Source organism: Metarhizium brunneum, chromosome 4, assembly GCF_013426205.1.
Source record: "Metarhizium brunneum chromosome 4, complete sequence".
Lineage (NCBI taxonomy): Eukaryota > Fungi > Ascomycota > Sordariomycetes > Hypocreales > Clavicipitaceae > Metarhizium > Metarhizium brunneum.
The window spans coordinates 1,271,491-1,299,281 of record NC_089425.1 but is presented as its reverse complement, the minus strand read 5'-3'; the positions used below and the strand labels follow the sequence as shown (position 1 = coordinate 1,299,281).

The following is a 27,791-nucleotide window of genomic DNA, read 5'->3' as shown; positions in this document are numbered from 1 at the left end:
CGGTCTGGTCTTATTAGACTCTACGCTTGGTGGTGACGGGCAAAGCCACTGGTTTCAATGTTTGCGGGTATTGGACACTGGCGGTGGTAGTTCTTCTGTACTCGAGAGGCGGAGAAGAGGAATCCGTACAATCCAGAAGACAATAGAGGGGGGGAGGGAAAGAAATGGCGCAGGCACGTCAAGGAGTTTTCAATGTACGAGCAACCAAACTTTATTTAATACTTGACTGAAAAGATGTCGAGAGGCGAGGCCGTGGTTCGTAATGCTTGGGGCATTGACAGGCGACCCCGGCGCTGCAGCGTGCCAACTTTAGAATTGACTCGTCAAGTCGTCAAGCGTCAAGTTGACTGCGCCGACGCAGTGGCCCGTGACTTACTTAGCACGGAGGATACGTAGTGCACACCAGATAATGGCTTGGGTAATCAAATGAGGCGAAGCAGCTTCCTGGCCAGCTGGAGTGTCGTGTCTCGTCTCGCGATGGCTGTTCATGTTGGAGGGCAGCGCCTATCAATGCCGTCAATGCTGTCAATGCCCAGACCGAAGATGGCGCAGCACGTGGATATGGAACTACCTTTGCCTTTGTAATTCGCACATTGGCCAACGTCTTTCCTCCCCTGTATCACTACTGTTTGGTACTCTGTCTACAGTGCGCATACTCTTGTCCGAGGTCTTGCACGAACGTGGCACTGGGTCATCTCGAGCGGGACCGCGATGACCAAACCCCTGAACGAGGCGATATGTATGTCGGGTTTGAGTGTGTCTCGAGAAAGAACTATGACTACGCCATTGGCTTCACGGCCTTGCATGCTTTTCTTGGGACATATGACACGGCTGACCCTACGTAAAGCATGCTTCCAGAGTGTAAGGGGAACGCGGATATCGCACTACCCTAGACCGCCAGCTCATGAGTACAGTGAAGTTCCGATCTTGATGCTTGAAGCTACACCCGACAGGAGATTATTACCTCTGGGGCCGGATACGGCCTATTTTTCTCATCATCTAGATTCACGAGGGGTTTTCGTACGGACGGACATGGGAAATCACGGTGAGTGCCATAGAAGCCACTTGTGCCCAACATGACATCAATTGGTTACACGGCCCTCAGAATCAAAGCCGATCGCATCCTGCAACAGCAGATTGGATGTTATTAATATTCGAGTGAAGTATCTCCAGTAACTTTAGGTAACTTGACTGCATGACCGGAGTGCGTAATAGACAGACGCTCAGCTCAGGTGGTTGAGGTCGCTCCCCGCTAAAAGGGGGTTGATACCTGACATTCCAGGCCCAGGGAACCCGATCTCATTGGTCCATGCACAGGTGCCAGGCTGGCACAACGTATTGCGATCAGCCAGTGTGACAACGGCTGGGACACATTGGACACATTTTCGACGAAGCTCCCTTGTTCGACTTCGAGCCAAACGTAGTCTCGCTGCCAACTCGAGCATCGTCTGCGCCCGCTGCCGATTTGCCAACCTGCCACTCTGTCGATGCCGCAGCGCCATCCTACTATCTCCGCGCGAGTCCTGCCGTTACGACCCCTTGAATAAATTGCGCCAACTCTTCTCATCACGCATTGTCCATACACTCGCATGGTGGCTGCCACGATACCAACAACTCCGTCCTTTCCACCCCGCCAGCGACACAACTTCCTCGTCCCTGCCGACTGCTTCGACCCTGGCGACAGCCATTGATCGTGTGCGATACATATTGGCATCATGAAGCTCGACGTCAAGGTTAGTTGCCTGTTTAAATACTGTAATGGTCCTCTTCTGCGGGCGCCAAAAGCTAGGCCTTGAGCTCACTGGTTCACTCCTCGCTTCCACCGCCTCTCGCGGCCAGAAATCATCTTTTCGGAATAGGCCACAGACGCAGGAGCAAAAATCGCTGACCTGGAATTGTGTTGTTTATAGCGTCAGCTGTATGCTCGCAGTGAGCGAGTGAAAGGCGTCGACTTCCACCCCCAGGAGCCATGGATCCTCACCACACTCTACAGCGGTAGGCATTTAACCCCCATATAGGCACGACTAGTCGTCTCCCCCGAACTTGTGTATACTCATTCTTCTCCCGAATTCTAGGCCATGTCTACATTTGGTCGTATGAGACTCAACAAACGGTCAAGACTTTCGAGCTTACCGAGGTACCTGTTCGAGCTGGTCGATTCGTCGCACGCAAGAACTGGATTGTCTGCGGCTCAGATGATTTCCAAATACGCGTCTACAATTACAACACGTCGGAAAAAGTGGCCCAATTCGAGGCTCACCCCGACTACATTCGCGCAATCGCGGTTCATCCAACTCTTCCCTTCATCTTGACCGCCTCCGACGATATGACGATTAAGCTCTGGGACTGGGACAAGGGTTGGAAGTGTGTTCAGGTGTTTGAGGGCCACAGCCACTATGTCATGGGTATTGCCATCAATCCCAAGGATACAAATACTTTTGCCTCTGCGTGCTTGGACCGAACTGTCAAGATATGGAGCTTGGGCTCGTCAACCGCCAACTTCACATTGGAAGCTCACGAGAGCAAGGGCGTGAACCACGTCGACTACTACCCTCACTCCGACAAGCCTTATCTTCTCACTACTTCTGACGACCGAACTGTCAAGGTCTGGGACTACACCACCAAGTCCCTGATTGCCACGCTCGAAGGCCACACCAACAATGTCTCCTTTGCTTGCTACCACCCAGAACTTCCCGTCATCGTTTCCGGTTCCGAGGACGGGACCATCCGAATCTGGCATGCCAACACCTATCGATTCGAGCAATCGTTGAACTACAGCCTGGAGCGCGCTTGGTGTGTCTCTTACCAGAAGGGCAAGCAAGGAATTGCTGTCGGCTACGACGATGGTGCTGTCGTGGTCAAACTGGGCCGAGAGGAGCCTGCTGTCTCTATGGATGCGTCTGGCAAGCTTATCTGGGCCAGACATAACGAGGTCGTGTCTTCCATCATCAAGGGAGATGCCTCCCTCAAGGACAATGATCCCATCTCGCTCCCCACCAAGGACCTTGGAACTTGTGAAGTATACCCTCAGACTTTGATTCACTCGCCAAACGGCCGTTTTGTCGCAGTTTGTGGCGATGGCGAGTATATCATCTACACAGCTCTAGCATGGCGCAACAAGGCGTTCGGATCTGCCTTGGACTTTGTCTGGGGCTCCAAGGAGAACAGCAACGACTTTGCCATTCGCGAGTCAGCAATGAGTGTCAAACTTTACAAAAATTTTGTTGAAAAGAGCGGCGGTCTCGATGTCGGCTTCCAGGCTGATGGTCTTACCGGTGGCATTCTTCTGGGTGTTACTGGCCAGGGTGGCATCTCATTCTTTGACTGGGCAACTGGTGGCTTGGTGCGAAGAATTGAAGTCGAGCCAAAACATGTTTACTGGTCAGAGAGTGGAGAATTGGTTGCCATTGCTTGCGAAGACAGCTGCTATGTCCTGAGATTTTCTCGAGAAAGCTATATCGAAGCTGTCCAGTCCGGCCAGATAGAGGATGACGGGGTTGAGTCGGCTTTCGAGGTCATTACTGACATTAGCGAAACGTAAGTCTGGACTTGAAATCAAACGAAGAGGACCCAGGGTGGCTAATGATTGAATTACAGCGTCCGAACTGGTGAATGGGTTGGAGACTGCTTCCTCTACACTAACAGCACCAACCGCTTGAATTATTTGGTTGGCGACCAGACGTACACCGTATCACATTTTGACAAGCCCATGTATATCCTGGGCTACATCCAGCGAGACTCCAAAATCTATTTGGCCGACAAGGATGTCAACGTCACATCGTTTGGCCTCTCACTTCCCGTTCTTGAGTACCAGACTTTGGTTCTTCGAGAAGACATGGAAACGGCTGCCGAGCTGCTACCCACCATTCCCAACGATCAGCTTAACAAGATTGCGAGATTCCTCGAGGGACAGGGTCACAAGGAGCTGGCGTTGGAAGTTGCCACGGACCCTGAGCACAAGTTTGATCTTGCACTGGCATTGAACCAGCTGGATACGGCCCTGGAGCTGGCCCGCGCTGCTGATGTGGAGCACAAGTGGAAGACAGTGGGAGATTCTGCCCTGGCCGCATGGGATGTGGCTTTGGCCGCCGAGTGCTTTACTCACGCCAAGGATCTGGGCTCATTGCTTCTCCTCCACTCATCTACTGGTGACAGGGAAGGCCTGGCAGCTCTTGCGAAGCAAGCACAGGAAGCGAACTCTCACAACATTGCGTTTTCTTGCTCATGGCTCTTGGGTGACGTCGACCAGTGCGCGGACATTTTGACCAAGACGGGACGACTGGCCGAGGCTGTTCTTTTCTCACAAACATACAAGCCGAGCTTGACCAAGCCCATTGTGAAGGACTGGAAAGAGAGTTTGGAGAAGTCTAAGAAGGGCCGAGTAGCGAAACTTGTTGGAGTTCCCGAGGATGACGGTGACTTGTTCCCTGAATGGGATGCGTGGCTAAAGGCTGAGACTGAGGGCGGCTCGGCAGCGAATAATTTGGCGGAAACAAACGGCGAGCACGACGAAGCTGGGACCGAGAAGCAAGAGAAAACGGAGGCAGAGGCGGAGGAAGAGGGAGAGGGCGAGGAAGAGGAGTAAAAAGGAGGGGTTCAAATAGGCGAAATGATCGTATGAATTTCTTTTTGTTAGATGCAGTGGCAGAAAAAGGTCAATAGAGTCCTGGTGTGCCCGCTGTGGTGGCATGGGATGATTCAACGTAATGCAACAAGTTAAAACGGACAATTCCAGCAAGGTGCCAGCGTGTGTGATGATGTATTGCAACGCAAGGGAAAGATGATGGGCTCATACACCATAGTTTGGTTGAGAGTACCCGAGTCGATGCTTGTTCACGACTCCTATTCCGCTGGCTCCAAAAGGATGCCCTCGTTCGAGGCGTTGGTTGACAAGTGAGCGATTGGCCGTGAAGCAGACTACAGCTTGAGAGTGTTTAGCCCAACAGGATCCTAGAACAGATCCTTCTCTACTTGCACGTGTCTTGTAATGGCTACTTGATTACACTTGTTATCCACCTAGGGAGACGTCTAGCTCTCATTAATGCATTTATTAAATGTTTCTTAGGTGGCAAGGCCCGTTGACGCGTTATTCGCTTACAGCATGACGAAATTGAAGCTTGGCCAGTGCGCAAAACAGCTGCTGTCCCTGTGATTTAGAAGACGAAATACAATACCCCGCCTTTATTATCACTTGATACCGCATTTGATACATTGATAACCCGTCAGGTCACTAGCACTAGTACAACTGATTCTCAAATCCTGTCCCATTGTTCAGCGCTCACCAAGTGATCAAGTGCATCAGAAACTCTCCGATATCCCGACAAGACGGTAAATTCAGCCCCCCTACCACGCTCCCCTTCTTATATTTACATACTGGGCATAAAATACAGTACCCATAACCGGAAAATACAACGCCATCCTCTCAGTCACCCGCTGCCACGCCCCATCCCCGCTGATCATCTTTCCATCCCCGTTTTACAAGGCAGCCAGGGCGAAGCCGGCAGCGGCAACGGCAGCAAAGGCCATACCGGTCTCGCGGGAAGCAGCTCCAGTCTTGGTAGTCTGGCTGGCGCCGGCGGCAGACCCGGTGGCAGACCCGGTGGCAGATCCGGTGGCAGAGCCGCTGGTGGCAGTGGCCTGGGTGGCGCTGCCGCTGCCGGCCTTGCAGTCGAGGGGGCCCTTGGCCGTGACCTGCCCGGCGCCGGGGCACTTGGCCAGGTCGCTGGAGTGGGCTTTGACCCAGGACGAGGCCGACGAGGTGTAGCTGGACCAGTCCTTGCTGAGGCTGGCGGGGATGGAGATGGAGCAGTAGTCCTTGGGGGGGTTGGTCGTCCACTCCTTGACCAGGTCGGGGGGCGGGGTTGGAATCGTCTTGAGGAGGTCGAGGCACTGGGTGGCCGCGCCGAGATCAGTCTGACGGGGCTGGAGGTTGGCCGCGAAGGCGGTGCCGGCGAGGGCGGCGAGGACGGTCTTGGTCTGCATCGTGGTGGGTTGGGGGGATCTTGGCGACGGAGCCCGCAAGCAATTATGGGAGAGAGGATGGTGTTAAGTATTATAGGGTAGGAGGAAAGAAAAAGGGGGAGCTGTCGTCGTTGCGGGGGGAAGACGGACTTTATATAGGGGTCCGGGCCGGGAGCAGCTCAACACCATGGGGTCCGCCGTTTGGACTGCCAGCGTGTCTGCCTCTGCCTCTGCCTCTGCCGTGCTAGACAGGCTATGGCGTACCGGAAACTTGGCTCGGGGGTCCGAAGCGGAAATCACTAGATGGCATCGTCCGTGGAGGGGTGTGGTATTCCTCTTGACGGGACGTGGCGGTGTCTTGATATATCCTCGGTGTTTGTCATTTTTGCACCCAAACTGCCAAATACACGGGGCGTGTCGGCTCAGAGTTTACTCCCGGAAGAAGGGAAAAACAGGATCAGCCTAGCGGTGGATATTTCCATCTACGGAGCATGAGCCATGACTTGCACAACCCCAGCTTGTCCTTGACGAGGCCGCCGCCCTAACAAAGCGTGTAAGTCGAACAGCCATCCTCACAAACTACTTGGAAACACGGCGTGTTTTTACCCCGGACAGGGCCAAAGCAGGCACCACACGTAGTCAGTGTGCTCGGTTGGCGATATTGCGGTGCAAGCCATGCCACGCCTAGCTCGACGCCAGGTTTTCCAGCCGCACTCTATACCGGGGCTTTGCTCAAGGGCCATTCCCGGTAATGCTGTGCCGGGAACGGTGCTGTGCTTCAAGACTGCTATTATTACTTCTTCCCCGTGGCGAAGTAGTGGAAATTGGTCTGGAGGCTAGTCGATCCTTTGAGCCATGGCATTCGCATACATGGCCTCGTGTTTGACAGCCACGGTCAGCAGGTGGGCATTGTACGTTGGTATGCCATATGTATATGCAATAGTCCTCCGTGGACGTCCATGTTTCCAGCCGAGTTGGATACCGCTCGTCCCTCTCGCCTGCGCGACTCCGTCTCAGCCCTGACGGCCAGTCTGCCCTGTTCCAGAGAGGCAATCGAAACCTGGCGACTGCCGGGTCAGCCTTACCTCGAATGCAGGGGCACTTGGTTGATGGAGGGTCACCAAGCGGCGAGCTGATGCGAATTGTGGAGAAGATTGAAAAGTCAAGACGTTATGTTGCCCGCGGTGGTTTGTGCCTTTTTGACATTCGGACCAATGTGATTTGGCGTAGAGACGTTCCCCTTTTTTGGACAATGGGAAATTACGCCCAGCCGAGGCAGCAGGCTAACTTCTGCCTTTGTCCGCCATCGTATTTCGTGTTTGCTTCAACAGCACAATTTGCTGCTGGGCCCGGGTCGAGCGTGGACAAGCTCTTCGGGCAACATATTGCTATTACATATCAACTGTTGTCTAGTTTCCATTGAGCCAATTTCCATGAGCACCAATTCCTCGTTTAGCATTGACTTGTTCAGGGGAGCCCTCCGACAGCACAGAGTTTGATGACTGTACAAGATGTGGCTTTGCTGTCAACAAGTTAAACTGGGTGATGAAGCCTCTTCAGCTCGGTGGAGCGCTTCCGCATATAAGGGCAGATGCACCTGTCAGACTATAGGGACTGTGCGTCGCTAAACTGATGTTGAGAGACTTGTTCGCTGGAGCTAGTTTATTCGGGGACAAAGCGGTCCCATCCAGTTAACCTCGTTGGACTCTTGATGATGCGTGGTAACCAGAGACCTGATCTGGTTGAGGACTTGTTGCACATGTAAACTTGTGACGCCTACTGGTCACCAAAAACATCAATCTGCCGAGCCATAATCTCATTTTCTGTTTCCGACTCTGAAGTTGAACTTGATGCCCAGGATTTCCCACATGGCCGTTGCGCAGATACAAGGCAAACTGGTCAAGCTCTTACCCTATACGACCGTCACCAGAGCTTGCGGGAAGCCGATGATGAAAATCCGGTCTAGAGAAGGCGAAAAGAGCTCTTCTTGTTCACTACCTCAGCAGAGCCAGCACCGGCCAAGAGTGCCTTTTTGTGGTAGAATTTCGACTAGGACTAGGAAAGACAATGCATTCGCTGCGGCCGGTCGATAGTGGGAGGCAGAGTATTCGTTGTCTCTTAGAATTAGCCAAGACCACTGCGGACCAATTACTGCCAACTCCATCCCCATGACCGTTCCATGTCAGGACATTACCAATCCTCTCATTCGTCGCCGTTTTCCAAATCCCCAACATGCTCAATACCTCATCCCAACGTTATTTGACTCGTGTCGAGCTCATAGCTGTGATTCATAGGCAGGATAAACTGCCTTGTCTTCCACATACGACCATAGCCGCTAGCAAAGCTTAGGATCCCGTCTGATCTCCCTGAATAACCTAGCGAGCGCTGGATTAGTAGTTGGGTCGGTGACGACCAGCGAATACCTAGTGTTGTATGTAATTTTTTTAGTTATTTATTATTTTTTGCTCAACCGTGGAAAAATCAAGACAGTCAGTCAGTCAGTCACACGATTATTGCAGGCGTCGCAGCCATGAATGAATGGAGAACTACTTTCCATCTCTGAGAACTTATCCTGTTCGTCCAAAAAAGGAGAAATTCACTTGTCCGTCCAAACGTTTTGATAATTCTGGCAAGGTTTTACACTCGACTTGACGGTTGAACATGGCCCAATTCCAGACCGATGCTGAACAAATCTTTCTCTTGCTTCTATCAGCTGGTTCTGGTCGCAGGACAAGGTAGACAGGTGGGAAGCGTGTCTTTGACTTGAGTGACAATTTTTAAATGTCATTATGTACACATGGGCAGATTGGCGTAGAAAACCGGTGTGATTCGTGTTGGCCAGTACCAAGCATGTTTGTAACTTTCCCTTGGCAGCTCCGATATCACAGCCTGAGGGCCGCACCTGCCTGCTTTTACAGAACTGCACGTTCAAAGCTTGCAATCCAAGTTCCAAATGGCAAGAACGAGGATAGCGGCAAGGCACCTTTTCAAGAAATATTGCTCGATTTCTCTTTTGCTTCTTTTCTTTTCCTTTTCTCTTTGCCGGCCCCTCCAATATCCTACAATTTTTTTCTGGAAACGCAGCGCTTTTTTTTTTTTTTTTTCAAAAAAAATTCAGATAGTAAGTGTTGCAACTTTTTGTTTTCCTCTCTGCTACATCCGTCTGATATAGTCATCCCTGCTAATGTCACCGTGCAATAGATGTTTAATACGGCATTGGAATCCCTTCCGACCTTCTGGCGGGCATTTATCGGGATTCTCCTTATGGCCACAGCGGCGGTCATTGTGTTCACGCCGGAGCAATTGCAGGCCCTTTTTAGGGCTTTGCATATTGCGATGGAACATGAACCTTTTCGGAGGTTTGTGTTTGACACTTTGGCCGGCAATGTGCCAGAAGGAGGACACCGGTAAGCCTTTCCAGTCGGGATGACGGACGGTTCCGCGACAACCCTGGTACCCTCGCCTTGGTCCAGCCAGGGACCCCTCTTGCAATCCATTGGACCTTCGGGTCCATTCAGCCTTCCTCGTCTCGTGCCTTTGGGGCCATTATCATCCTCATCCGGGCTCTATACGCATCAGTCGCCCTCTAGCAGTTGGGCCAGAAGTACCGACGGACCCCTCTTGCAATCCATCGTGTCTTGTTAGTATAACCATCACTCTTTCCTTCTGGTCCACTGCATACTGAAGAATATCCTCCCAACACTTATTGAAATTTTAGGTCTTTTCGGTTCATTTGATAGATGATCGTCATGGCTATCTCAACGAAAACCTACGTGCACTTGGGCTTACCGAAAAAACTCTTGCGGCTCACGATCACTCCAAAGACAATCCCTTGGACCCTCTCCCAGCTCACATGACGAAATCCTCATGTTCAGACTAGTCCTCACCAGAGACCTTGGCTGGAGTTGGCTGTTGCGCGTCTGATCAGTACAGGCGATGTTGAAGCCCGAAACGGCCCGAGCAGCCCCTTCAAAATATGGCTATCCTTTCTGTTCGTCTTTTTCATTGTCATACTTTTATATTGCTGCTCTCTTGCACTTAGTGTCTACGAAACCCCGTATGGTGCTTCTGCAATTCCTCTCGCTCTGTCTTGGTCCTTGACATGGGAACGTAGCAGTTTGGAGAACGCTGGAAATACTTCTCGGGAGAACTCCAAGGTCGACACTGCAGATGTCTGGGATACGCTCGGAGACGACGTGACTACCCTGAATGGTGATTTGGTTGGCTGTGTTGGATGGTACAAAGTCCTTCATTGAAGGATTGGATTGGTTTTTGACTTGAGTCAATGGTGGCGATTGGTTCTGACTAGTATTCGCTTGGTGTGGGTTGGACAATTGTATTGGGCTCAAGCGACAGAATGTTACAGTGTGGTCATCGTTTATATAGATGGGGGATGTTGTTGTTGGGATTCCTCAGATGTGTGGTTGGATAATTTCATTTTGTTTTTTAGAGCAGGTTTCTTGGTCATAGAATATACAAACTAGCATCTTCACGCCAAACGCCGTTATCGCTATCATCTTTAGCATCATCATCTTCGGATATCACGATACATCAGCAGATGTGGGTGAACCAGGATTACACGTCTATGAAGGCGGCGACGACATCCTAGAACTTTCATGCTATTCACAAGATGCGAAATATATATCTTGATAATCTACTGGCCTAGTGTCTATTTCCATATCGACCTCATTGCTCTCCATAGCTTGTAGGCCATTATGGCCGAGTGTGACAAGGGCTTGGAGAAAGGACTCAATTCCAAGATAATCTCTTAGGGTGCCAAAGGGCCTTGGTTTCAGTCTCATCCTTCCTCCCTAAGGGCTTCCATTTATACCGTTGGCTTCCTACGAGCCCAAGGCGTCAATACCTCCCTCGTGACCATGTTGTGTAACCAATATCCGGCCAAACATTATGACCAACACCGTCTAGGACTAACACTCATCACGGGAGCCTTTGGGCGGTCCGTGCCGAACATCGCGAGGGATCCCGGGTGAACCCCGTGTGACACCGAGCGAGCATTAAAGCAAGAGCACAGAGGGCTGGGAAGTAGAGATACACTCAGTAGCGGAAACAGCTTTCATTCACAGAGCCAAATGATAGAATTGGTGCTTTATCAAAGTAGTCCATAGATGCTTTAAATCCTCACAGCGAGATTCCACCATGAAATATTGCGTCAACTCTCCTCCACCTACCGACTTATATCCCGAAATCACGCAAGGGCGACAGTCGCCATGCCCACAAGGCTTGCAGCGACGACGCAAATTAATCTCATAATCCCATGGTATCCGGGGCCATTAATTTTTCGTTTGATTTGCCGTTTCGGCGTCCCTAGCACAAAGGAGCGCATACATGTCAGGATCGTTTTCTTTGGCCCAATCCAGGCATGCCTCTTTCGCAATTTCCTTGAAACATGGCCCCTTTGCAATCAACTCCACCGTTGACAAGAGAACTGCCAAGATATAGAGAACCAGAAAAACGATGGGGTGGGCTTCTGTTTTATTTGGTAGTCTCCAATCTTCAAGACACCTGATTCCAGTCTCTATGGTCATGTAGGCCGTGGAACGCACGAACCAATGGAATACTCGTGGACGGAAGAGGTAGTAGCGGACTTTGGCGAAAAATCCCAATGAAGGAGGGGCATTTGATGTGGTATCAATGACTATAAGCCCGTAAGCGCACCAGCAAAGGGCTGCGATATTGGAAAAGATGCGCATGATGTGTGATGGGTTGGTGGTATGTGATCGTGCGTCGTGCGCGATGTTTTGCTCGTTTGGATATTTCAGCGTGCAAATTTGAGAATATGGGTATGTGAGAATATGAGTGTGTGTATGTGTGAGTGCTTGGATGCTGGAATGATTGAATGATTGAATGCTGAGTGTTTGAGTGCTTGAGTCTAATTATGATTGTTCTGGTAAGTGTTGATGCTGCTCCAAAGGCGGGCACCTTGAAGCTTTATACCCCGTGCCAGGAAAATGAAAAGAATCGATTAGAAACCACGTGTTGCACCTTGTAACTTTACCTGTCGAACCTAATGCCAGCTCGTCTGACGCCGGCGTCTTCCTATATGCGACGATGCGCGCTATACTGCGCCATCAGTGTTAAAGAACATGCCACGGCCGTACTAGAAAGTGTCTGCTGTCCGAGGCTACATTGTATTCATCCGCTGATGGCCCGTCCTAGTACACTTATGTTTTGGGTTTGTCCATGTTTGGAAGCGTCGGAAGCAGACGAAGCTGGTTGCGAAACTATGAGATGATGGATTTCATGCCGACACGTTGAATCTATAGTCCGCTTCTTTGTCCTTGTTTGATTCAATAGTATAGATGCGTAATGAATAAATCTCAAGGTGCCTGGGTAGAAGATGTCGACTTTATCTCGCCCTTGCCATTATGTGTGATTTAAGACATGTGGAATAAAGCACTTGGCCCTGCATGTACTTGTCGTAAGTCTGTAACTAGGCACTAAATAATCCCTCAGGACAACTTTGCTATCCTTTGGGCCTTGTTACTAGATTTAACCTTAATCGAACGTACTACTCGCAGTAGCAGACACAACCACGCTTCCCAAGGCGGCGTAAAACCTCCTACCTAACAAAGGTTATAAATGTAATTACACCACCATCAGGTACATACGACCACAGCCGCTAGCAAAACTTAGGATCCCGTCTGATCTCCCTGAATAACCTAGCGAGCGCTGGATTAGTAGTTGGGTCGGTGACGACCAGCGAATACCCAGTGTTGTATGTAATTTTTAGTTTTTTTATTTTTTGCCCAACCTTGGAAAAATCAACACAATCAATCATACTACCTACTACCTACCTACCTACTATTATCGCAGTCGTCACAGCCGGCCAACGACTGGTGCGGAAATATCTCGGACATGAAGGGCTACCTCCGAGCAGCCTCAAAACCTACTTCACAGCTCCACATTTCTCACTTACACGTCCTTATAAAAGACACAACAACCGTACAATACAACCGCCCGCCCGCCATGAAACCATCTCGCACCCGCATCAACCCGCTCCCACAATGCCGGGCATCCTCTCCCGCGCCCTCGCCGAGCTGGGCCTCGCGACGCTCGCCTCGTGCGCGCCCGACATCCGGCTCCTCATGGCGCAGCGCTTCACGCGCCTCTTCGCCTACGGCGCCTCGACCCTCATCCTCGTCAGCTACCTCGAGTCGCTGGGCCACGACCGCGCCCAGTCCGGCCTGTTCATGACGCTCACCCTCGCCGGCGACATGGTCATCAGCTTCTTCCTCACCCTGGCCGCGGACCGCGTCGGCCGCAGGGCCACGCTCGCCGCGGGCGCCGCCCTCATGGCCCTCAGCGGCGTCGCCTTCGCCCTCTTCCGCAACTACTGGGTGCTCCTGGCCGCCGCCGTCCTGGGCGTCATCTCCCCCAGCGGCAACGAGATCGGGCCCTTTCGCGCCGTCGAGGAGAGCATCGTCGCGCACCTGACGGCCCGCGAGGAGCGCAGCGACGTCTACGCCTGGTACAGCCTGCTCGGGACCGCGGGCACCGCCTTTGGCATCGTGTCCTGCGGCTGGGTGACGCACGCGCTGGTCCGCGCTGGCTGGGACCCGGGAGAGGCCTACAGGCTCGTCTTCTGGGGGTACGCGGGCCTGGGCGCCGTCAAGCTGCTGCTGACGCTGGGCCTGTCGCGGGCCGTCGAGGCCGAGCGCAAGACCGCGACGGAGGGGGGGCCCTCGGGGACGGAGACGGAGCCGCTGCTCGCCGCGGCCGGGGAGGCGCCGCCGGAGAGGAGGTCGTGGAGGTCGCTGATGCCGCACGTCACGGCCGAGAGCAGGGCCATTGCCGCCACCCTGTGTCTGCTGTTTGGCCTGGATGCGTTTGCCTCCGGCCTCGCGCCGCTGTAAGTTCTTCCCCTGGTGTATGATTTGCTTGCACCTCGTCGTCGGCTGCTAATTCGGCGCAGGTCCTGGGTGACGTTTTACTTCCGCTCGCGGTTCGGCATTGAAGAGGGCCGCCTGGGCTCCATCTTCTTCGTCACGTCTCTCATCTCGGCGGCTTCCGTCATCGTGGCCTCGTCCATTTCCAAACGCCTCGGAAACGTCAAGGTGAGCTCCGGAAACGCCGCACCGGGAGAGACGAAGCTGACAAAAGACCACAGACCATGGTGTTCACACACCTCCCCTCGTCCGTCTTCCTGGCCCTGCTCCCCCTCCCTTCAAACGTCTCCCTCTCCCTCACTCTGCTGGCCCTCCGCGCGTGCACGCAATCCATGGACGTGGCTCCCCGCTCCGCCTTCCTGGCCGCCATCCTCTTGCCCTCTGAGCGGACCGCAGTCATGGGGCTGGTCAATGTCGTCAAGACGAGTGCGCAAAGTCTGGGACCCCTCATCACCGGCGTCTTGGCAAATCATGACTTGTTCTGGGTCAGTTTTGTGTGTGCTGGTTCCTTGAAGGTTTGCTATGATTTGGGGCTGTTGGTTGTTTTCAAGGAAAGAGAACGACAAAGAGCGAGGGATGAGGAGACGAGGTGATGAGTGATGGGTGATGGGTGATGTAATGGCCGGGGCAGACGAGTTCGCGGTAATACTGTCTTGAAGACATGGCCTTCAGATAGACTGTACTTGACTTTCATGACTTGATATACTGAAAAAGCGTTTTTATTTTCGACAAACTCTTGCATGACGCGCCCTATGCTCTCCTCCTCACCTTCTTCTTCCCCCTCACTTCCGAATTCCACGCATCCTCGAATAGTGTCTTTTTCTGCGCCATGTCCCCCGGTCGGATCCCCAGCCGTCGTACAACCTGGAATGCGCCCGTGCCCACAGCCATCGTCTGTCCCATGATAATACACTCACTTACACCCTCAATCTGGTCCGTCTTCATACCCGCCGCAGCCTCGAACAAGTGGTCCGGCGTCTTTTCAAACGATGCCAGCTGCAATACACTGTCGCGCATCTTGGAGAGACCAAATCGCGTGATACCTAGCACCTCTCCCTTGTACGTCATGACGTCGGCAAGAAGCTGCATATGTCGAGGGTCGATACCCATGTCACCCATGACCTGGCTGATCTCATCAGCAATGGTGCTTCGTGCAGCTTCGATACCAAGCACGTCACGACACTCCATGACATTGTTTGACCGGGTTTGGGTGCCAATGACTCCCTCTGTAGTCATGCACTCGCGTAATCCATAACCTTCGACAAGCACCATGTGGGTGTTCTGCTCCGATGTTTGAATAATGGCACGAGTAGCCTCCGAATACCCAGAAATGGGGACGTGCGGGAGCGCGCGACGCAAGAAGTTGGCTCGTAGTAACATGTCGCCGCTGTCCTCGAGGGCTGGCTTGGTACGTGTCGTCTTTCTGGCGGGCATATCACTTGCATCCCGTACCCGAATGACGATCCTCTCGCCATAGACAGACAGGTCTTCCCGAGGAATCTTGAGTTTTCGCTGTTTGCAGATGGATTCGGCAATGTCATAAATACCAATGCCCAGGTGTAGGTCTGACAGAGCGCTTCGGTCAATTTGTAGTACCACGTTGCCCTCGTCAGGACGCCATTCGTCTTCGACAAAATGTAGCACGTCCAAGATGTACGTCTTTTCGATACGGCCTTTGACGACTCTTGCGGCCTCAATTTGTTTATCGTTCATCAGAGGGCATGTAATAACCGGCGTGCTAATATTCTTGGAGGCATTGATGATTTCCTTGATACGCGGTACACCCTGTGTGATACTCATACCGGCAACACCAGCAAAATGGAAAGTTTTCAGCGTCATCTGCGTACCAGGTTCACCAATAGACTGAGCACCAACGGCTCCGACAGCATGGCCAGGTTCCACGTGGGCTTTCTTGTACTTTTCAAGACACATCTTGATAAAGAGCCGCAACGTTGTTGCCGTCACCTTGGCAGTACGGTCAGCATGATCTTGAGCAGTGGCCCTGAGCATCTTGTCGCCATCAAATCCAGCCAGCTTTCGGACCTTCTCGAGCTTGGAAGCCAATCCTTCTACATGGTTTTCAATGGTCTTCAGGAAGCGTCGGGCACCTTCGTGCTCATCAATACCGTAATCCGTTGTGTCTTCGTAGTCAAGCTTCTCGCCATATGCTAGCCCATGCCTGGGAAACCGCTTTCGCTCAACAGCAAGCATGGAGTCACAGAATGCCCTGATTTCGCTGGGGGTCATGGCGGCCTCCTCATTATCCCAGGTAAGTGTTTCGGCATGACTCCAAGTTCGCTTAAAGTTGACGGGCTCAGCGGAGCCCTCCATGTCAACAGGGTCGAGCTTGTCAGCTCCAAACTGGAACTGAACAATGCCACCTCCTGATGTTCTGACAGTGTCATCATACTGAGTTGATAAATCCTCCAGTGACTTCATCAGTCGTCGCGACATATAACCAGTTTCAGCAGTCTTGACAGCAGTATCGACCAGACCTTCACGACCAGAAATGGCGTGGAATAAGAATTCCGTGGGAAATAATCCCGTGTAGAAACTATTCTTGACGAAGCCTTTAGAGGGGGGTTGGCGAGCGTTCTTGTGGAAATGAGGCAAACTTCTGTCTTGGAACCCATCAGGAACTCGCTGCCCACCAATAATTTGCTGACCGACAACGGCCACCATTTGAGCAACGTTAATATCGGAGCCCTTGGAGCCAGACTGCGCCATGATGAGGGGAGCGTTGTTTCGACTCAGAGTATCAATACAGTAAGAACCGGCCTGCTGTCGAACCTTGCTGAGAATACCAGAGATGGAGTTTTCCAGAGTCTGCTCCATGTTACAGCCCGGAGCCTTGTCTAGTTTGCCTTGCTTAAAAGTCTCGATAAGATCGTCACACATCTTATAGGCGGTCGATACCAAGTTCTCTTTCTCGACATTCAGAGTCTCTGTAGGGAAGACGTCGCCAACACCAATAGAAAATCCTCGGTTCGTGAGCGCTCTGGCGCAAAGCTTGGCTAGCCGATTCATGGCAATAACTGCCTCGTCTGGGCCGAAATCTCGAAGAATAACATAGAAGATGGAATCCTTCTTTCCAGATCCGACGGTTGACTTGTCCATACGACCACACATGACCTCTGAATTGCGAACAACAAGCCAGCCATCATTGGGGTCCATATCAGGGCATTGCCCGGGGCGCGCTTTGTATGCTCGACACTTTGCGTCAAGGTTGATCTTGACGGAACAGTCCTTGTTTGGTCTCATCATGATGCTGAATATTTGTTTTCCAGTCCACAGGGCCTTTGGTGCCACAATAGCGGGAGGAGGAATCTCGATTTTAGTTCCCTGCTCCATCATGTGCATGCAGATGTATGAAAACGATTTGCGATCAAAGAATCGATCCTTACTACTTAGCAAGAAAGCAGCTGTGATGAAATCTTGCGTTGCAGCAATAATCGGTTCTCCGTTCTTGGGGGTAGCTAGATTGTACTTGACGCCCATGAGATTGATAGCCTCTGCCCTCGCCTCTTCTGTCTGAGGAACGTGGAGGTTCATTTCATCACCATCAAAATCAGCATTGTACGGGTTGCACACACACTCATTGAGACGAAATGTCCTCCAGGGTCGAATCTTGGCGAGATGGCTCATAATACTGAGCTTGTGAAGGGAGGGTTGACGGTTGAAGAGCACCACGTCACCGTCCTCGAGGTGGCGTTCGACAATATCGCCATAGCTAAGTTGCTTGGCCGCCAAATCTCTATTACCAAAGCGTAGATTGAATTTGTAGTAACTGTCGTCTTCTTTCTTGAGGATTCCCTGCGCTCCAGGCCACACATCGCAGCCGTTTCGGACACATTGGCGTAGCTTTTCGATGTTTTGCCGATTGACCTTTTCGGGATATGTCAAGTTTTTGGCGACAAGCTGGGGGACAGCAACTTGGTCGATCCCCAAGTTGGGGTCGGGCGAAATAACGGTACGGCCAGAGAAATCGACTCGCTTTCCGGACAAATTACCTCTAAACCGACCTTGTTTTCCCTTTAATCGCTGGCAGAAACCTCTGGTGGATTTGCCAAATCCTGGCTGCTGCAGACCTGGAACATCACTGTTGACGTACATGGCTATCTGAGTCTGCAGGTACTCCCACTGTTCCATGATTGTTTGGATGGGAGAGCCTTTTTGTAGGGCTGATCGGATCATGCCGCTCACCCAAACAATATCGGCCAATTTGGTTGTAAGATCATCTTCGTTGCTGGCATTATCCTGTGCCACCGAGGGTCGAATACACACCGGGGGCGCAGGCACAAATTGCCAAATGAACATTTCTGGACGTCCCTCGGCTGGATCAAGACCAAGCAGCTCGCAGTCCGTTGGGCTTATCATTTTGAAGAGGTTCAATACCCTGAGAGGGTTCAGATCCTCCATGGCCTTGCGGAGGTGCTTCTCGAGCTCGGGATTCTCGCGCTTTGCTTGGGAGAAGGAGTCGTCGAACTTGACTTTGCTTTCGGGAGGAACCTTCTTGGCGGCGGTAGATTTATTATAAAAGGAAAATTTGTCATGCGTGAGCTTGAGGACGCCGATTTTTCGAATCTGGCCATTCACCGATCCACAGTAGGGGCAAGTCTTGGACTTGCGGCACTGCTCGTTGATTCTTTTGCAAATCTGCGTACGGCGGAGGTTGTCCATCGGCCGTCTCAGCTCCTTGAGGAAGGACCGCCGTTCGGGCTCTTCCAATAACACTCTTCCACAATCCTTGCAAATCTCCTGCAGAATGGACATGATGAATCGCAAATAGCCAATATGAAAGGCCGGCAGAGGCAATCTGACGTGGCCAAAGTGCCCAATACAGTTCTGTAGAGAGTCATGGCAAGTGTCGCATTTGCCGCTCTTGCTCGAGGTTCCCAGCCTCGGATCCAAAGGCCCATGGCGATATGGAGCTCGGTTGTTTTCAATATCGTACAGCAGTCGGTCCGAGACCTCAAGGACGGCTTGGTTGGCAATGTCCTGGTTCGACTGAATGCCAAACTTGATGCCCTTGAAGCGCTTGGGCAGCTTGTCCTCAAGCTGCTGCTTGACAGGACCCTCTGTCGAGTGGATCATGTTGAGTCGTAGAGCGTCGCTTGGTGTCGCGCCGTGCGAGAAGGACGAGGCTTTCGTGGCTTGGCCTTGACGTTGAGCTGGTGCTGGCGGCGTGGTTGAGACTCGGACTCGGAGGGGTCTCACAAGGCAGCCGCAGTTTGCGATCGCAGAACAAGCCCGAGCGACATGACAGAAACACACGAATGGCTAGAAGCAAAGGAAGTGAATGATTTGCGCCCTCCGAGAGGGGTGTCGCGAGCGATGACTCTTGGACGTGGGCTAGAAATATTGGCGTCAAGTTCGGAATTATGGTTGGCGACGACGGTAAAATTTATGGCAGCATCCACCTCGACTTTTTGGTTCCGGTGTGACGAAGTGGGTGCGCATGCAGCTGCTGAGGTGGGGTTATGGGGTTCCCAATTGGGCTTAGCGTAAACCGACTTACACGGCTCTGGTCTAGGAGAGGGCCGAGACATATTTCAAAGTCGCGGCATCAAGGACTCGTATATTCTCAGACATTATCAAATTAAGTACTATCACGCCATGTTTGAAATCGACTTGCCACAAAATATACATAGTTTAGTGGCCGCACTCTATATATCTATGTCTCTAAAGCTTCATCGCCGCCCCATTGCCTTCTCGAAGGCGATGGACACGACTTGACTGTCCGATTGCAGAGCCTTTTGGCCCATCTTTGCTAACGATTCGCAAGGAAGGCCAGAGGGTGTGCGTGAAAAACGAAGGGTAATTTACACTCTGAGACTAGCCCCATGACTCTACCCCGTCTTGCTGTAAGTAATGTTGCCCTCCGAAGTGGTACCCTGCATCGATGTCATCTTCAAGGCCGCTGGCTTTCCATCAGTTCCCTTGATAAATTCGGCGGGACCAAAGCTGTCAGTATTAAATCTTTCTTCACTCCACGATACTCCCGAAATCCACTTATCCCCGAAAATGTGCCTAAATGTATACGTATAGTCCCACGACATATCTGAGCGTTCGGCAATAAGAACCGTCTCGTTCTTCGGGCCTGGGGCAGAGCGAAGTGTCATTGTGCCGTATCCAGCGTTGACGTATGTGCCCTCCATCTCTTTGAAAGAAAAGGACGGATCGGATATGGTGTGGTTGGGGTAGTACTTCTTCACCGCAACCTCAAACTCTTGCTCGGGCGTCTTCATGCCCTCACGACTATCATGTCTCAGTTAGTGGTCATGGTTCTTGCGCTGGGGAAGGGGGGGGATTTGACTAACCTCGCAGTGACATTGAAAACTTCGTTCTCTGGGATTTTGAGTTTCATAGCCACGAGCTTTCGGGCAATGATGCTATTGGCCGTCGCTGCCGTATCTGAGTTTGCAAATATAACGAAGCCAAACTTCTCTTCGGGAAACCAGTAAACCATTGACCTGAAACCGAGCATGACGCCATCGTGTCGGTAAAACAAGTGTCCTTTCAGTAAATTTCGGAACCAACCCAGACTATATAGGTCGAGATCATAGCCAAATTGGGGAGCTGGTGAGAATATAAACCTTGCGGTGCGGATATCGTCGTGCACGTCCTCGGAGAAGATATGAGTGTGGTTTACAAGACCTCGAATCCACTGCGCATAGTCTCTCACGTTGGAGATGACGGCAGCCGATCCGCTCAAGTCAGTCATCGGCATATAAGTAACCGGTTTGAATTGCCCAGTCTGATTCGCTTGTCTGGTGCAATTGGTTTGCGCCGTCTGATTGATCCACAGGTATCCCGTGGCAAGGTCCTTGTGCGCCTTTTGGGCGTCCGCCAGTCCCAAGTATGTCGAGTTCATTCCGAGTGGGTTCCAGATCAATTCTCTCATGACCTGCTGCAGGCCTTTCTTGGTCACCGTCTCGATGACATGAGACAGAACGACGTACATGTGGTTGTTGTAGTAGGACGCTACTCGTGGCTCATGAATATACGGCAAGTTCCTCAGATTGCGAACAATGTCCGCCGTGGAGAGAGGCACTCCGTTCTTTTCGCGCATCAGAGCACGATCATGGCGCGGCAGCCCGCTGTGGTGGCTGACGGCATCGTCGAGCGTGATGTGCTCCGTTGCCCATTTGTCCTCGAGGACAAAGTCCTCCTTCAAAATCGACGAGATATTGGTCGACCACCCGTTCGCCAACGCGTCGTACGATCCGTTTTTGATAAGCACAGACAGACAAGCAGCGGTCTGGGCCTTGGTGGTCGATCCTCCGTAAAAGAGCGTGTCGGGAGTCACTTTCTTGTCTGGCAGTTCCGAGAAGCCGTACCCCTGCGGACATGACAGTTAGAAACACGTCTGAGTCAAGTCTTGACGAAGCGGCACATACCTGCGTAAAGATGTCATCCTTGTCCACAACGGCAATGGCCATGCCGGGAATCTTCCAAAAGTCCATGTGTTCCTTGACGAAGTCGGCAACCTCGCTCGTGAGGAGGTTCTGGCCTGAAGTGTTGTTCGTGTCTCTTCTCGGCACCAGAGCATCAGCGTGGCTTGCACACGCGATGGTGAGGGCTAGGCCCATGCCCAGGAGCGGACTTCGCAAAAAGCCCATGGTGATGTTTCGAAGATAATCAAACAAACTAGGTTGGATGGTAAAGGAGCGTGAAGACTTGTTGTTGGTAAGGAATGTGAAGTCTTGCTCGGAGTACTCGATGCTTGACAAAGTAAGCCAGCAGGTCGAGGACAGAAAAGTCGAATACTTGGAGTCCTTCATATAGACTTTTGTACAGTCTGCAGATCACTACTTGCCCCGTCGTCTGAATCTATTAATCTATTCAGAAGTTCCCCGATCATGGCGCTATTCCCGTTACGCAAGCGACATTCATGCAAGATGCGGCACAAGGCTGAGAAATCACTGCAAATGACGAATTCTGCCTCGTGGGAACCAGTTCCCGGTTGAATGGATCTGTAGGGTCTTGAAAAAGATCAGGCTGTGCTATCCTGGGGGGGGGGGGGTTGTCATGACTCGATGTGTGTCCGTACTTAGTCGGGCTCCTTATAGCGCCTCCCACACGATGGGCATTGGCCGTTTCACGCGCGAGATTGACGTGACATGACATCCAAGGACGGGCTGGTTTTCAAAAGGCCTGCTCGACTCCCGTCTGGGTCGTCCGGTACCCCCGGCTGCGCTGCGCTGCGCGATTGCATTGCCACGCCGGACGGATCTGTGTTAGCAACGGGCTATGGCAACGAGTGGAGTTGACTAACAAGCTTTCGAGGTTTCCAAATATAGAATATAGCACCCCGGCGATGCTGCGCACTGTTCATTCGATGTATGCGGTGGCTGATGAATTCTGGAAATCGGCAACCCTTCTGGTGGACGTTGACAGGACGCCCTGATGAACGGGAACGCGGCACAATATAGTCCCATCTCTTGTATCTCATCTCCTCATTGGTAACAGTCCAAGTCCTTACGACTACACATATCCATCAAATCGTATTGTCATAACCGAGCGGCCCTATTAAACTCGCGCAACAGGACATGTACGTCGCTGCACCATTCCGTCTTTGCCGGCCGACTCTTGCCTCCACGCCACAACCGTCCCATTCCGCGCGAATAAAAGTCCTGTGCGATCGCACCATGAGGGCCCCAGCACTGTTGTCCATAAGAGGTTGGGGTCGAAGAAAGTGGATTTTGTTGGAGTCTCTTCCGACTTGGCGTTCGCGTGGCTGTGTGAGACGATGCGACGCCGCTCAATGCTCACGTTGCTGAGGCTGAAAACGGCCATTTGCACACTCTGGGGACCCGGAAAGGTGAAACCTGGCTCAATTAGCTGGCCGAGTCACGCATTGGTATAGAGTGAACTAGTTCCAGCCATTCTTGATGCATGCATGCGGGTATTCATTTCAATATTGTGCAGGGGTGGGCCTTGAGCTCACCACTAACCAGTCTGATTTATATCAGGAAACATATCTGCTAATTCTCGCATAGTCCATATCATGAGAACCATGAATACTCCTTTGGATTTCTTTATTCTGGTAGTTTATGAAGCTGAGGTGGCCGTATTAGCTGGCCAACGGCGCTTGGTAGCTTGCCGTTCAGGATGTCAAAACTCGTCATTGACTCATTTTCAAGCTCCATGATTGCACATGCAGGAAAACGAATTCCATTTCCACCTTGTAATTAGTCTCCCAAAGATGGGATATCAGTTCCCGACGCCCGGCCAGGCGTGCATACTAAGCGGCAGTTTCGATTTCGTAACTATAAAAACACGTTTTGGCTAGCATTCAGTAAATACATGCAGGGGAGACCCATGGGTCGATAAAATTTCTCTTCCAAGAACAGACATCTCACAGCTTGACTGAATAAGACGCCCGTTGTGTCAAAATGAGAATGACCTTACGGCATACGGAAGCTGTCGTGTCAATAATCAGCCCATCCTTGACGGCTACAAGGCGTATCTTTTCGAGCCGACACTTGTCTGAAACCAAAAAACGCCCAACGAGCGTACTGAATCTGAGAAGTAGGGATATCCGTTGTCAAACGTTATTAATAGAACTTCCTTTGTAGCTTGATGGTCCAACGTCCAACCTAATAGCCGTAGCGACATCCCTTACCAAGCTTGGCATGAGGCTGTGTTCGGTAGATCAAGCTTCTCTTCGGTAGGGCGGAATTATCCCATATTTACCAGACTCTTTCTTCCTCGCACACTATCTTCGGACTTAATTCTGCAGGGCTGTAGGGCTAGGGAGGACTGGACGGGCCGAGGACTGATTCGGGCAATACGGCGAGATACTTCCCAAGTGCCCCCAGCAGGGAAACATGGGCTACGGCGCCAAAGACAATATATTCCGGGACTCGGGGATATTAATAGAGTTTATTGTATGGATTTTCCAACTCGAAGCCTCATGTCACGAGTAAGTAGATTTTCATATTCCGCATGACATCGATGTAACCGACATTACAACCCTGTACGGTTTTATTAGGCTGGAGCCCCCCTCCTCATGCGGCAGCTGCATCATCATAAACAGCTCAATGGTTGGTGAAAGCGGAGCTCGGCCTGCGTTTTACGTGATGAAATGTGGCACGTTGGCAAGCATCAGGATCTGACCCTACCTTCCCTCTCGGCCTCTGAATTGAGATGTGTGCCTTGCCATCATGTATCAAACTATCTCAAGGCAGAATCCTTGGTGGAAAACAGTTCATAAAAGAGTGAAGCCCTCCGTGACAAATAGCACTTTCATGACTCCCGCAGAGCTTCTGGCAGCTTCGATCAAGGGACGAATATCCGTCTCTCGCCACTTTACCTACCCCTTTATCCGGGACTCGCTGAGACTGCGGTTTTGGTGTTCATAAGTCTCCAAGAGATAATATAGAGTAGGCAAATGGAGTTATAAAAGCAGAGAGCTTAGGGCTTGACCTTCCAAATTAACTCCAGTGCCTCTCGTGTTACTGGTGCAAACAGCGATCGTCTGGGCACTGGCGCTCTGGGTATTTTAGTACTGTACCCCTTTATACCGGAGAGCTGTTACAAGCTGTGGCCACGATGCTTCCAGCCCTGAGACGTTTATGTTGCTTCAGTACCGGAGAAGTGAGTCTGAAGATAATTTCGACGAGGCTACCAACAATGAACTGAGACACGTAAATCACAAGCTTGCATTCCTTATTTATTCGTTGGTTTCAAATGGACAATTACACAAAACCCATGTAATGGAAGAAGAAAAAAATTTACAAGCCCACCCTTCCTCGTACGGTACATGATGTGCCAATTCTCCGTCGCTCCCGCCAGGCCGCCTTCTCGTCTCTTGACCAGTATGCCTCGCTTTTTATCCCCTTATTGCTGCGTTGTACATGATCACATATCAAAGCACTTTTCTGGTCACGTTATGTATTTTATGAGCGCTTTTATCGTCCATGGACAGTGCGACGCTGCGGTTGCGGCCCGAGCGGCCCACAAAAGTATGACTATATAAAGCTAAATACCGCTCTTTCCTTCGCCTTCGGGCATTTGGTTTATTTGAAACGATACAGGTCGGTACCCACAACTCCTCCTCCATAAGGTTGATGGTTCGAACTCTGTTACTAACACACTCACAGAGAAGATTAGCATGGCCCCTGCACTAAGGATGACACGCTCAATCAAAGAGAAGCTAAACATTTTTTTTGCCATTTTTAAAATCGAATTTTTTTCTGCTCGTCCTTTTCTTTCTTTACATTGTGCAAGGACTAGTCAGGCGTTGCGGCTGGAGGCATGCACGTGTGTGCCAGACTCGATGCAATTGGCTTGAAGCGCCCCGAGTTTTTTCGCTTGGCTTCCCTCTATTGGGAGCTGTAGGCATAAGTGCTGTGGGGATAAGTGTATCAGCCAAAACATAGGGTCCCCAGATGTCTTGCATGATCATCTAGCCCTTTCTTCTGATCTTTTTTTCTAAAATTATTGAAATTGATACAAGTGTTGTATACCTGACAATTCCAAAGTCTGGTACGCATGGTGAATGGCGGAGTCGAGATGTTGGTAGTCGCCAGGGAACGGCATGTCTTGCTTCGAATCTGCCTTGCCTAGAAGAAGATGACCACCTGGAATACGCCTTGTTGGTCCCGTCACGCTCCACTGCGCATTTATTTACCGGCCCAGCTGCCGGGCGCTTAACTCGCCTGACTCAACCGCTCTTTCTGAAACAGAGTACGCCTTCGCTCCCAGCTTGGGGCTCCCGGCTTGGGTAGCCCTGCCTCCTGCAATGCTCGGTACGGAGAATATCCAACCTTGTTTTAAAGTTGGCCGGCAAGGCAAAGAGGCTCCTCTTTTGGAAAGAAGCAAGTGATCAGTCGTACGATTCCGAATCAGACGAAACACTTATGCGATTATCATGACCACTCAGCAGCAGACAACTGACGTGATGCGCCGAAGAGGGTATCCCATCTCAGCATGACTCGAAATATGCCAGGCCAGAGGCAATTTGGGTATTCGAGCTCTAAATAAGGGAGCTATTGAGGCTTTGTCCTTTTTTTACTGTTACTAATAAAAGTAACAGCAATAGCAATACACCAACACAGCCATCCCGTCAACATGGTCCGCTTTAACTTCATCATCTCTTGTTAGTACTGACGTGAAATGCTTCCGATGTACTCAGCTACTTCGGTAGCACAGTTGCCCTGGCTGCCCAAGGTCTGCAGGCCGTTCCTAGCCGGCCGAGAAACCAGCTTGAACCTCTGACCAGAGACGCCAGTCAGCCCGCTCAGGGTGCGGCACGCGAGGCCAATAAGTAGGTTGCTAGAATAGGGATACGCAGGAGAAGGGGAAAGAAGGCCTTTGAGGAGGTGAAGAAGCACGAGAAAAAGAAGGAATCGGCACACCAGGATGCACACGATACGGCCCAACAGATTGTCGACGATGGCGAGGACAACTTCAACCAGGGGAAGAATGAAGGTGTTAGTGACGAACTGTTACACGGATGACACGTTGCCATGAAGGCAGGGGCCGAATCTTGAACCCGACGATAGTTACACAAGGGCTCTGATCACGAGACCTAGGGCAAGGTCCCTCACCGCCTCTTGATATAAATAGAGGTCTTCCGGCCTTAGGGCTTCAGTAAAAACCAAGGACCTTTGATATCAAAGCCAAGTATTAGCTGAATATGAACACTGTTCCAAGCCCCTAAACACAGGCCCTTGTCACACAAACCCCCGCCCACCAAGAGTCGAAATGCGGCACCAACTCAATAAATAGACATGCCGCGTCCATTTCGGCCTGTTACAACGGGTAGATTTCTGAGAAGCACAGGTTTGAAGTTGCTAGCTGGATTTCAAGCCTGGTCAAGTAGACGCTCTAGTTCAATCACGTTTGTGGGATTAACCGAAGCCTCGAAGCTGTAACTATCTAGCCGGTGACTCATTACACATAAACATCTCTATATAAGCCTTTGGTGTGTGTGACAAGGGCCTTGTGTGCAGGGACTTCGGACGGTGTTCATATTCAGCTAATACTTTGCTTTGATATCAAAGTTCCTTGGTTTTCCTCAAGGCCTTAAGGGATAAAGGTCTCTCTAAATACAAGAAGTCAGTGAGCGACTTTGCCCTAGGTCCCGTGACCGTAGCCCTTGTGTAACACGTCCATTCCCGTGTACCACCATCGTATGATTGTAATTTGTGCTTCAAAGCGTCCCCAGCACCAGACTATCCGCGAAAGGAGACGCATAGGCAGTCGAGCCCCCACAGAAGTGGCCATGTATATATATTGCTCGTATTATCATTGACCCGAGAGGGAAACAACAAACTTGATGTATATATATATATATATATATTCGATGCAGTCCTCCTTGGCGGCGATTTACCCAAGCCACCAAGCAGCATCCCTCCCCTCACACCAAAATGGTCCCCTCAGCAACTCTCTTCAGCATCTTCGCCATGCTCGCCGCAGCCAGTGCGCAGGCAAGCTCGTCCTGGAAACCGGCCAAGAACCAACTCTGCTTCGGCCGCCAGAGCTGCCACTACGCATCCGACGAGGTACGCCCGCCCCTTGGGCACCACGCACGACAAAGTCGGCTTGTGGGCAGGCACTAACGCGACAGGCAAATAAACGACAGGGCAACCTCATGTCGCACATCTTCCCCGACGAAGTCTGTATCCGAGGCAAAATCAACCCCGAAAGCTGGGTAGACAGGATCCCCAAGTGCGGTTGACCCGCAACGTCCCGCCGCCGACGGCCGATGAAAAGCGCCCAACCCTCCGCGTCATGCCGCCGCCATGGCTCGGCATTTTGTGGACAGGACCCTGCCAAGCCTCGGCCGTGTCGTCCGTTATACATCTGTACTCCGTAGCGCATAAATAATTGACAATTTGAATCAAATCCAATCTCGACCCATCCAGTCGGTGCTAGTGGGTCCCCATGCTGCATTCCAGGCCGTGCAAGTAA

General features: G+C 51.5%; 6 protein-coding genes and 2 non-coding genes across 8 annotated transcripts; 3 read left to right on the top strand and 5 right to left on the bottom strand.

The window, feature by feature from the left end:
• Positions 1-1,715: 1,715 nt before the first annotated feature.
• COPB2 (Coatomer subunit beta') lies at positions 1,716-4,585 on the top strand (the record flags this gene model as incomplete). Its single annotated transcript, XM_014685144.1, has 4 exons — positions 1,716-1,733; positions 1,911-1,995; positions 2,076-3,537; positions 3,598-4,585. 4 exons carry the CDS (start codon positions 1,716-1,718, stop codon positions 4,583-4,585), a joined length of 2,553 nt encoding a protein of 850 aa, XP_014540630.1.
• Positions 4,586-5,475: 890 nt separating this feature from the next.
• Positions 5,476-5,982, bottom strand: G6M90_00g070470 (uncharacterized protein; the record flags this gene model as incomplete). The annotated part of the gene is made up of 1 exon (XM_014685145.1): positions 5,476-5,982. One exon carries the CDS (start codon positions 5,980-5,982, stop codon positions 5,476-5,478), a length of 507 nt encoding a protein of 168 aa, XP_014540631.1.
• Positions 5,983-8,283: 2,301 nt separating this feature from the next.
• On the bottom strand, positions 8,284-8,399 carry G6M90_rRNA00000020. Its single transcript, XR_010715691.1, has one exon. It is a non-coding gene; the product is annotated as a 5S ribosomal RNA (ribosomal RNA).
• A 4,189-nt stretch (positions 8,400-12,588) lies between these two features.
• G6M90_rRNA00000017 lies at positions 12,589-12,704 on the bottom strand. Its single transcript, XR_010715688.1, has one exon. It is a non-coding gene; the product is annotated as a 5S ribosomal RNA (ribosomal RNA).
• Positions 12,705-12,986: 282 nt separating this feature from the next.
• G6M90_00g070460 (uncharacterized protein) lies at positions 12,987-14,461 on the top strand (the record flags this gene model as incomplete). The annotated part of the gene is made up of 3 exons (XM_014685146.1): positions 12,987-13,831; positions 13,895-14,036; positions 14,090-14,461. 3 exons carry the CDS (start codon positions 12,987-12,989, stop codon positions 14,459-14,461), a joined length of 1,359 nt encoding a protein of 452 aa, XP_014540632.1.
• A 157-nt stretch (positions 14,462-14,618) lies between these two features.
• RPC1_1 (DNA-directed RNA polymerase III subunit RPC1) lies at positions 14,619-18,962 on the bottom strand (the record flags this gene model as incomplete). Its single annotated transcript, XM_014685147.1, has 1 exon — positions 14,619-18,962. The coding sequence occupies one exon, from the start codon at positions 18,960-18,962 to the stop codon at positions 14,619-14,621; it is 4,344 nt and encodes a 1,447-aa protein (XP_014540633.1).
• Positions 18,963-19,717: 755 nt separating this feature from the next.
• G6M90_00g070440 (uncharacterized protein) lies at positions 19,718-21,490 on the bottom strand (the record flags this gene model as incomplete). The annotated part of the gene is made up of 3 exons (XM_014685148.1): positions 19,718-20,126; positions 20,189-21,210; positions 21,269-21,490. 3 exons carry the CDS (start codon positions 21,488-21,490, stop codon positions 19,718-19,720), a joined length of 1,653 nt encoding a protein of 550 aa, XP_014540634.1.
• Positions 21,491-27,247: 5,757 nt separating this feature from the next.
• G6M90_00g070430 (uncharacterized protein) lies at positions 27,248-27,558 on the top strand (the record flags this gene model as incomplete). The annotated part of the gene is made up of 2 exons (XM_014685149.1): positions 27,248-27,382; positions 27,448-27,558. 2 exons carry the CDS (start codon positions 27,248-27,250, stop codon positions 27,556-27,558), a joined length of 246 nt encoding a protein of 81 aa, XP_014540635.1.
• Between the last annotated feature and the right edge of the window lie 233 nt (positions 27,559-27,791).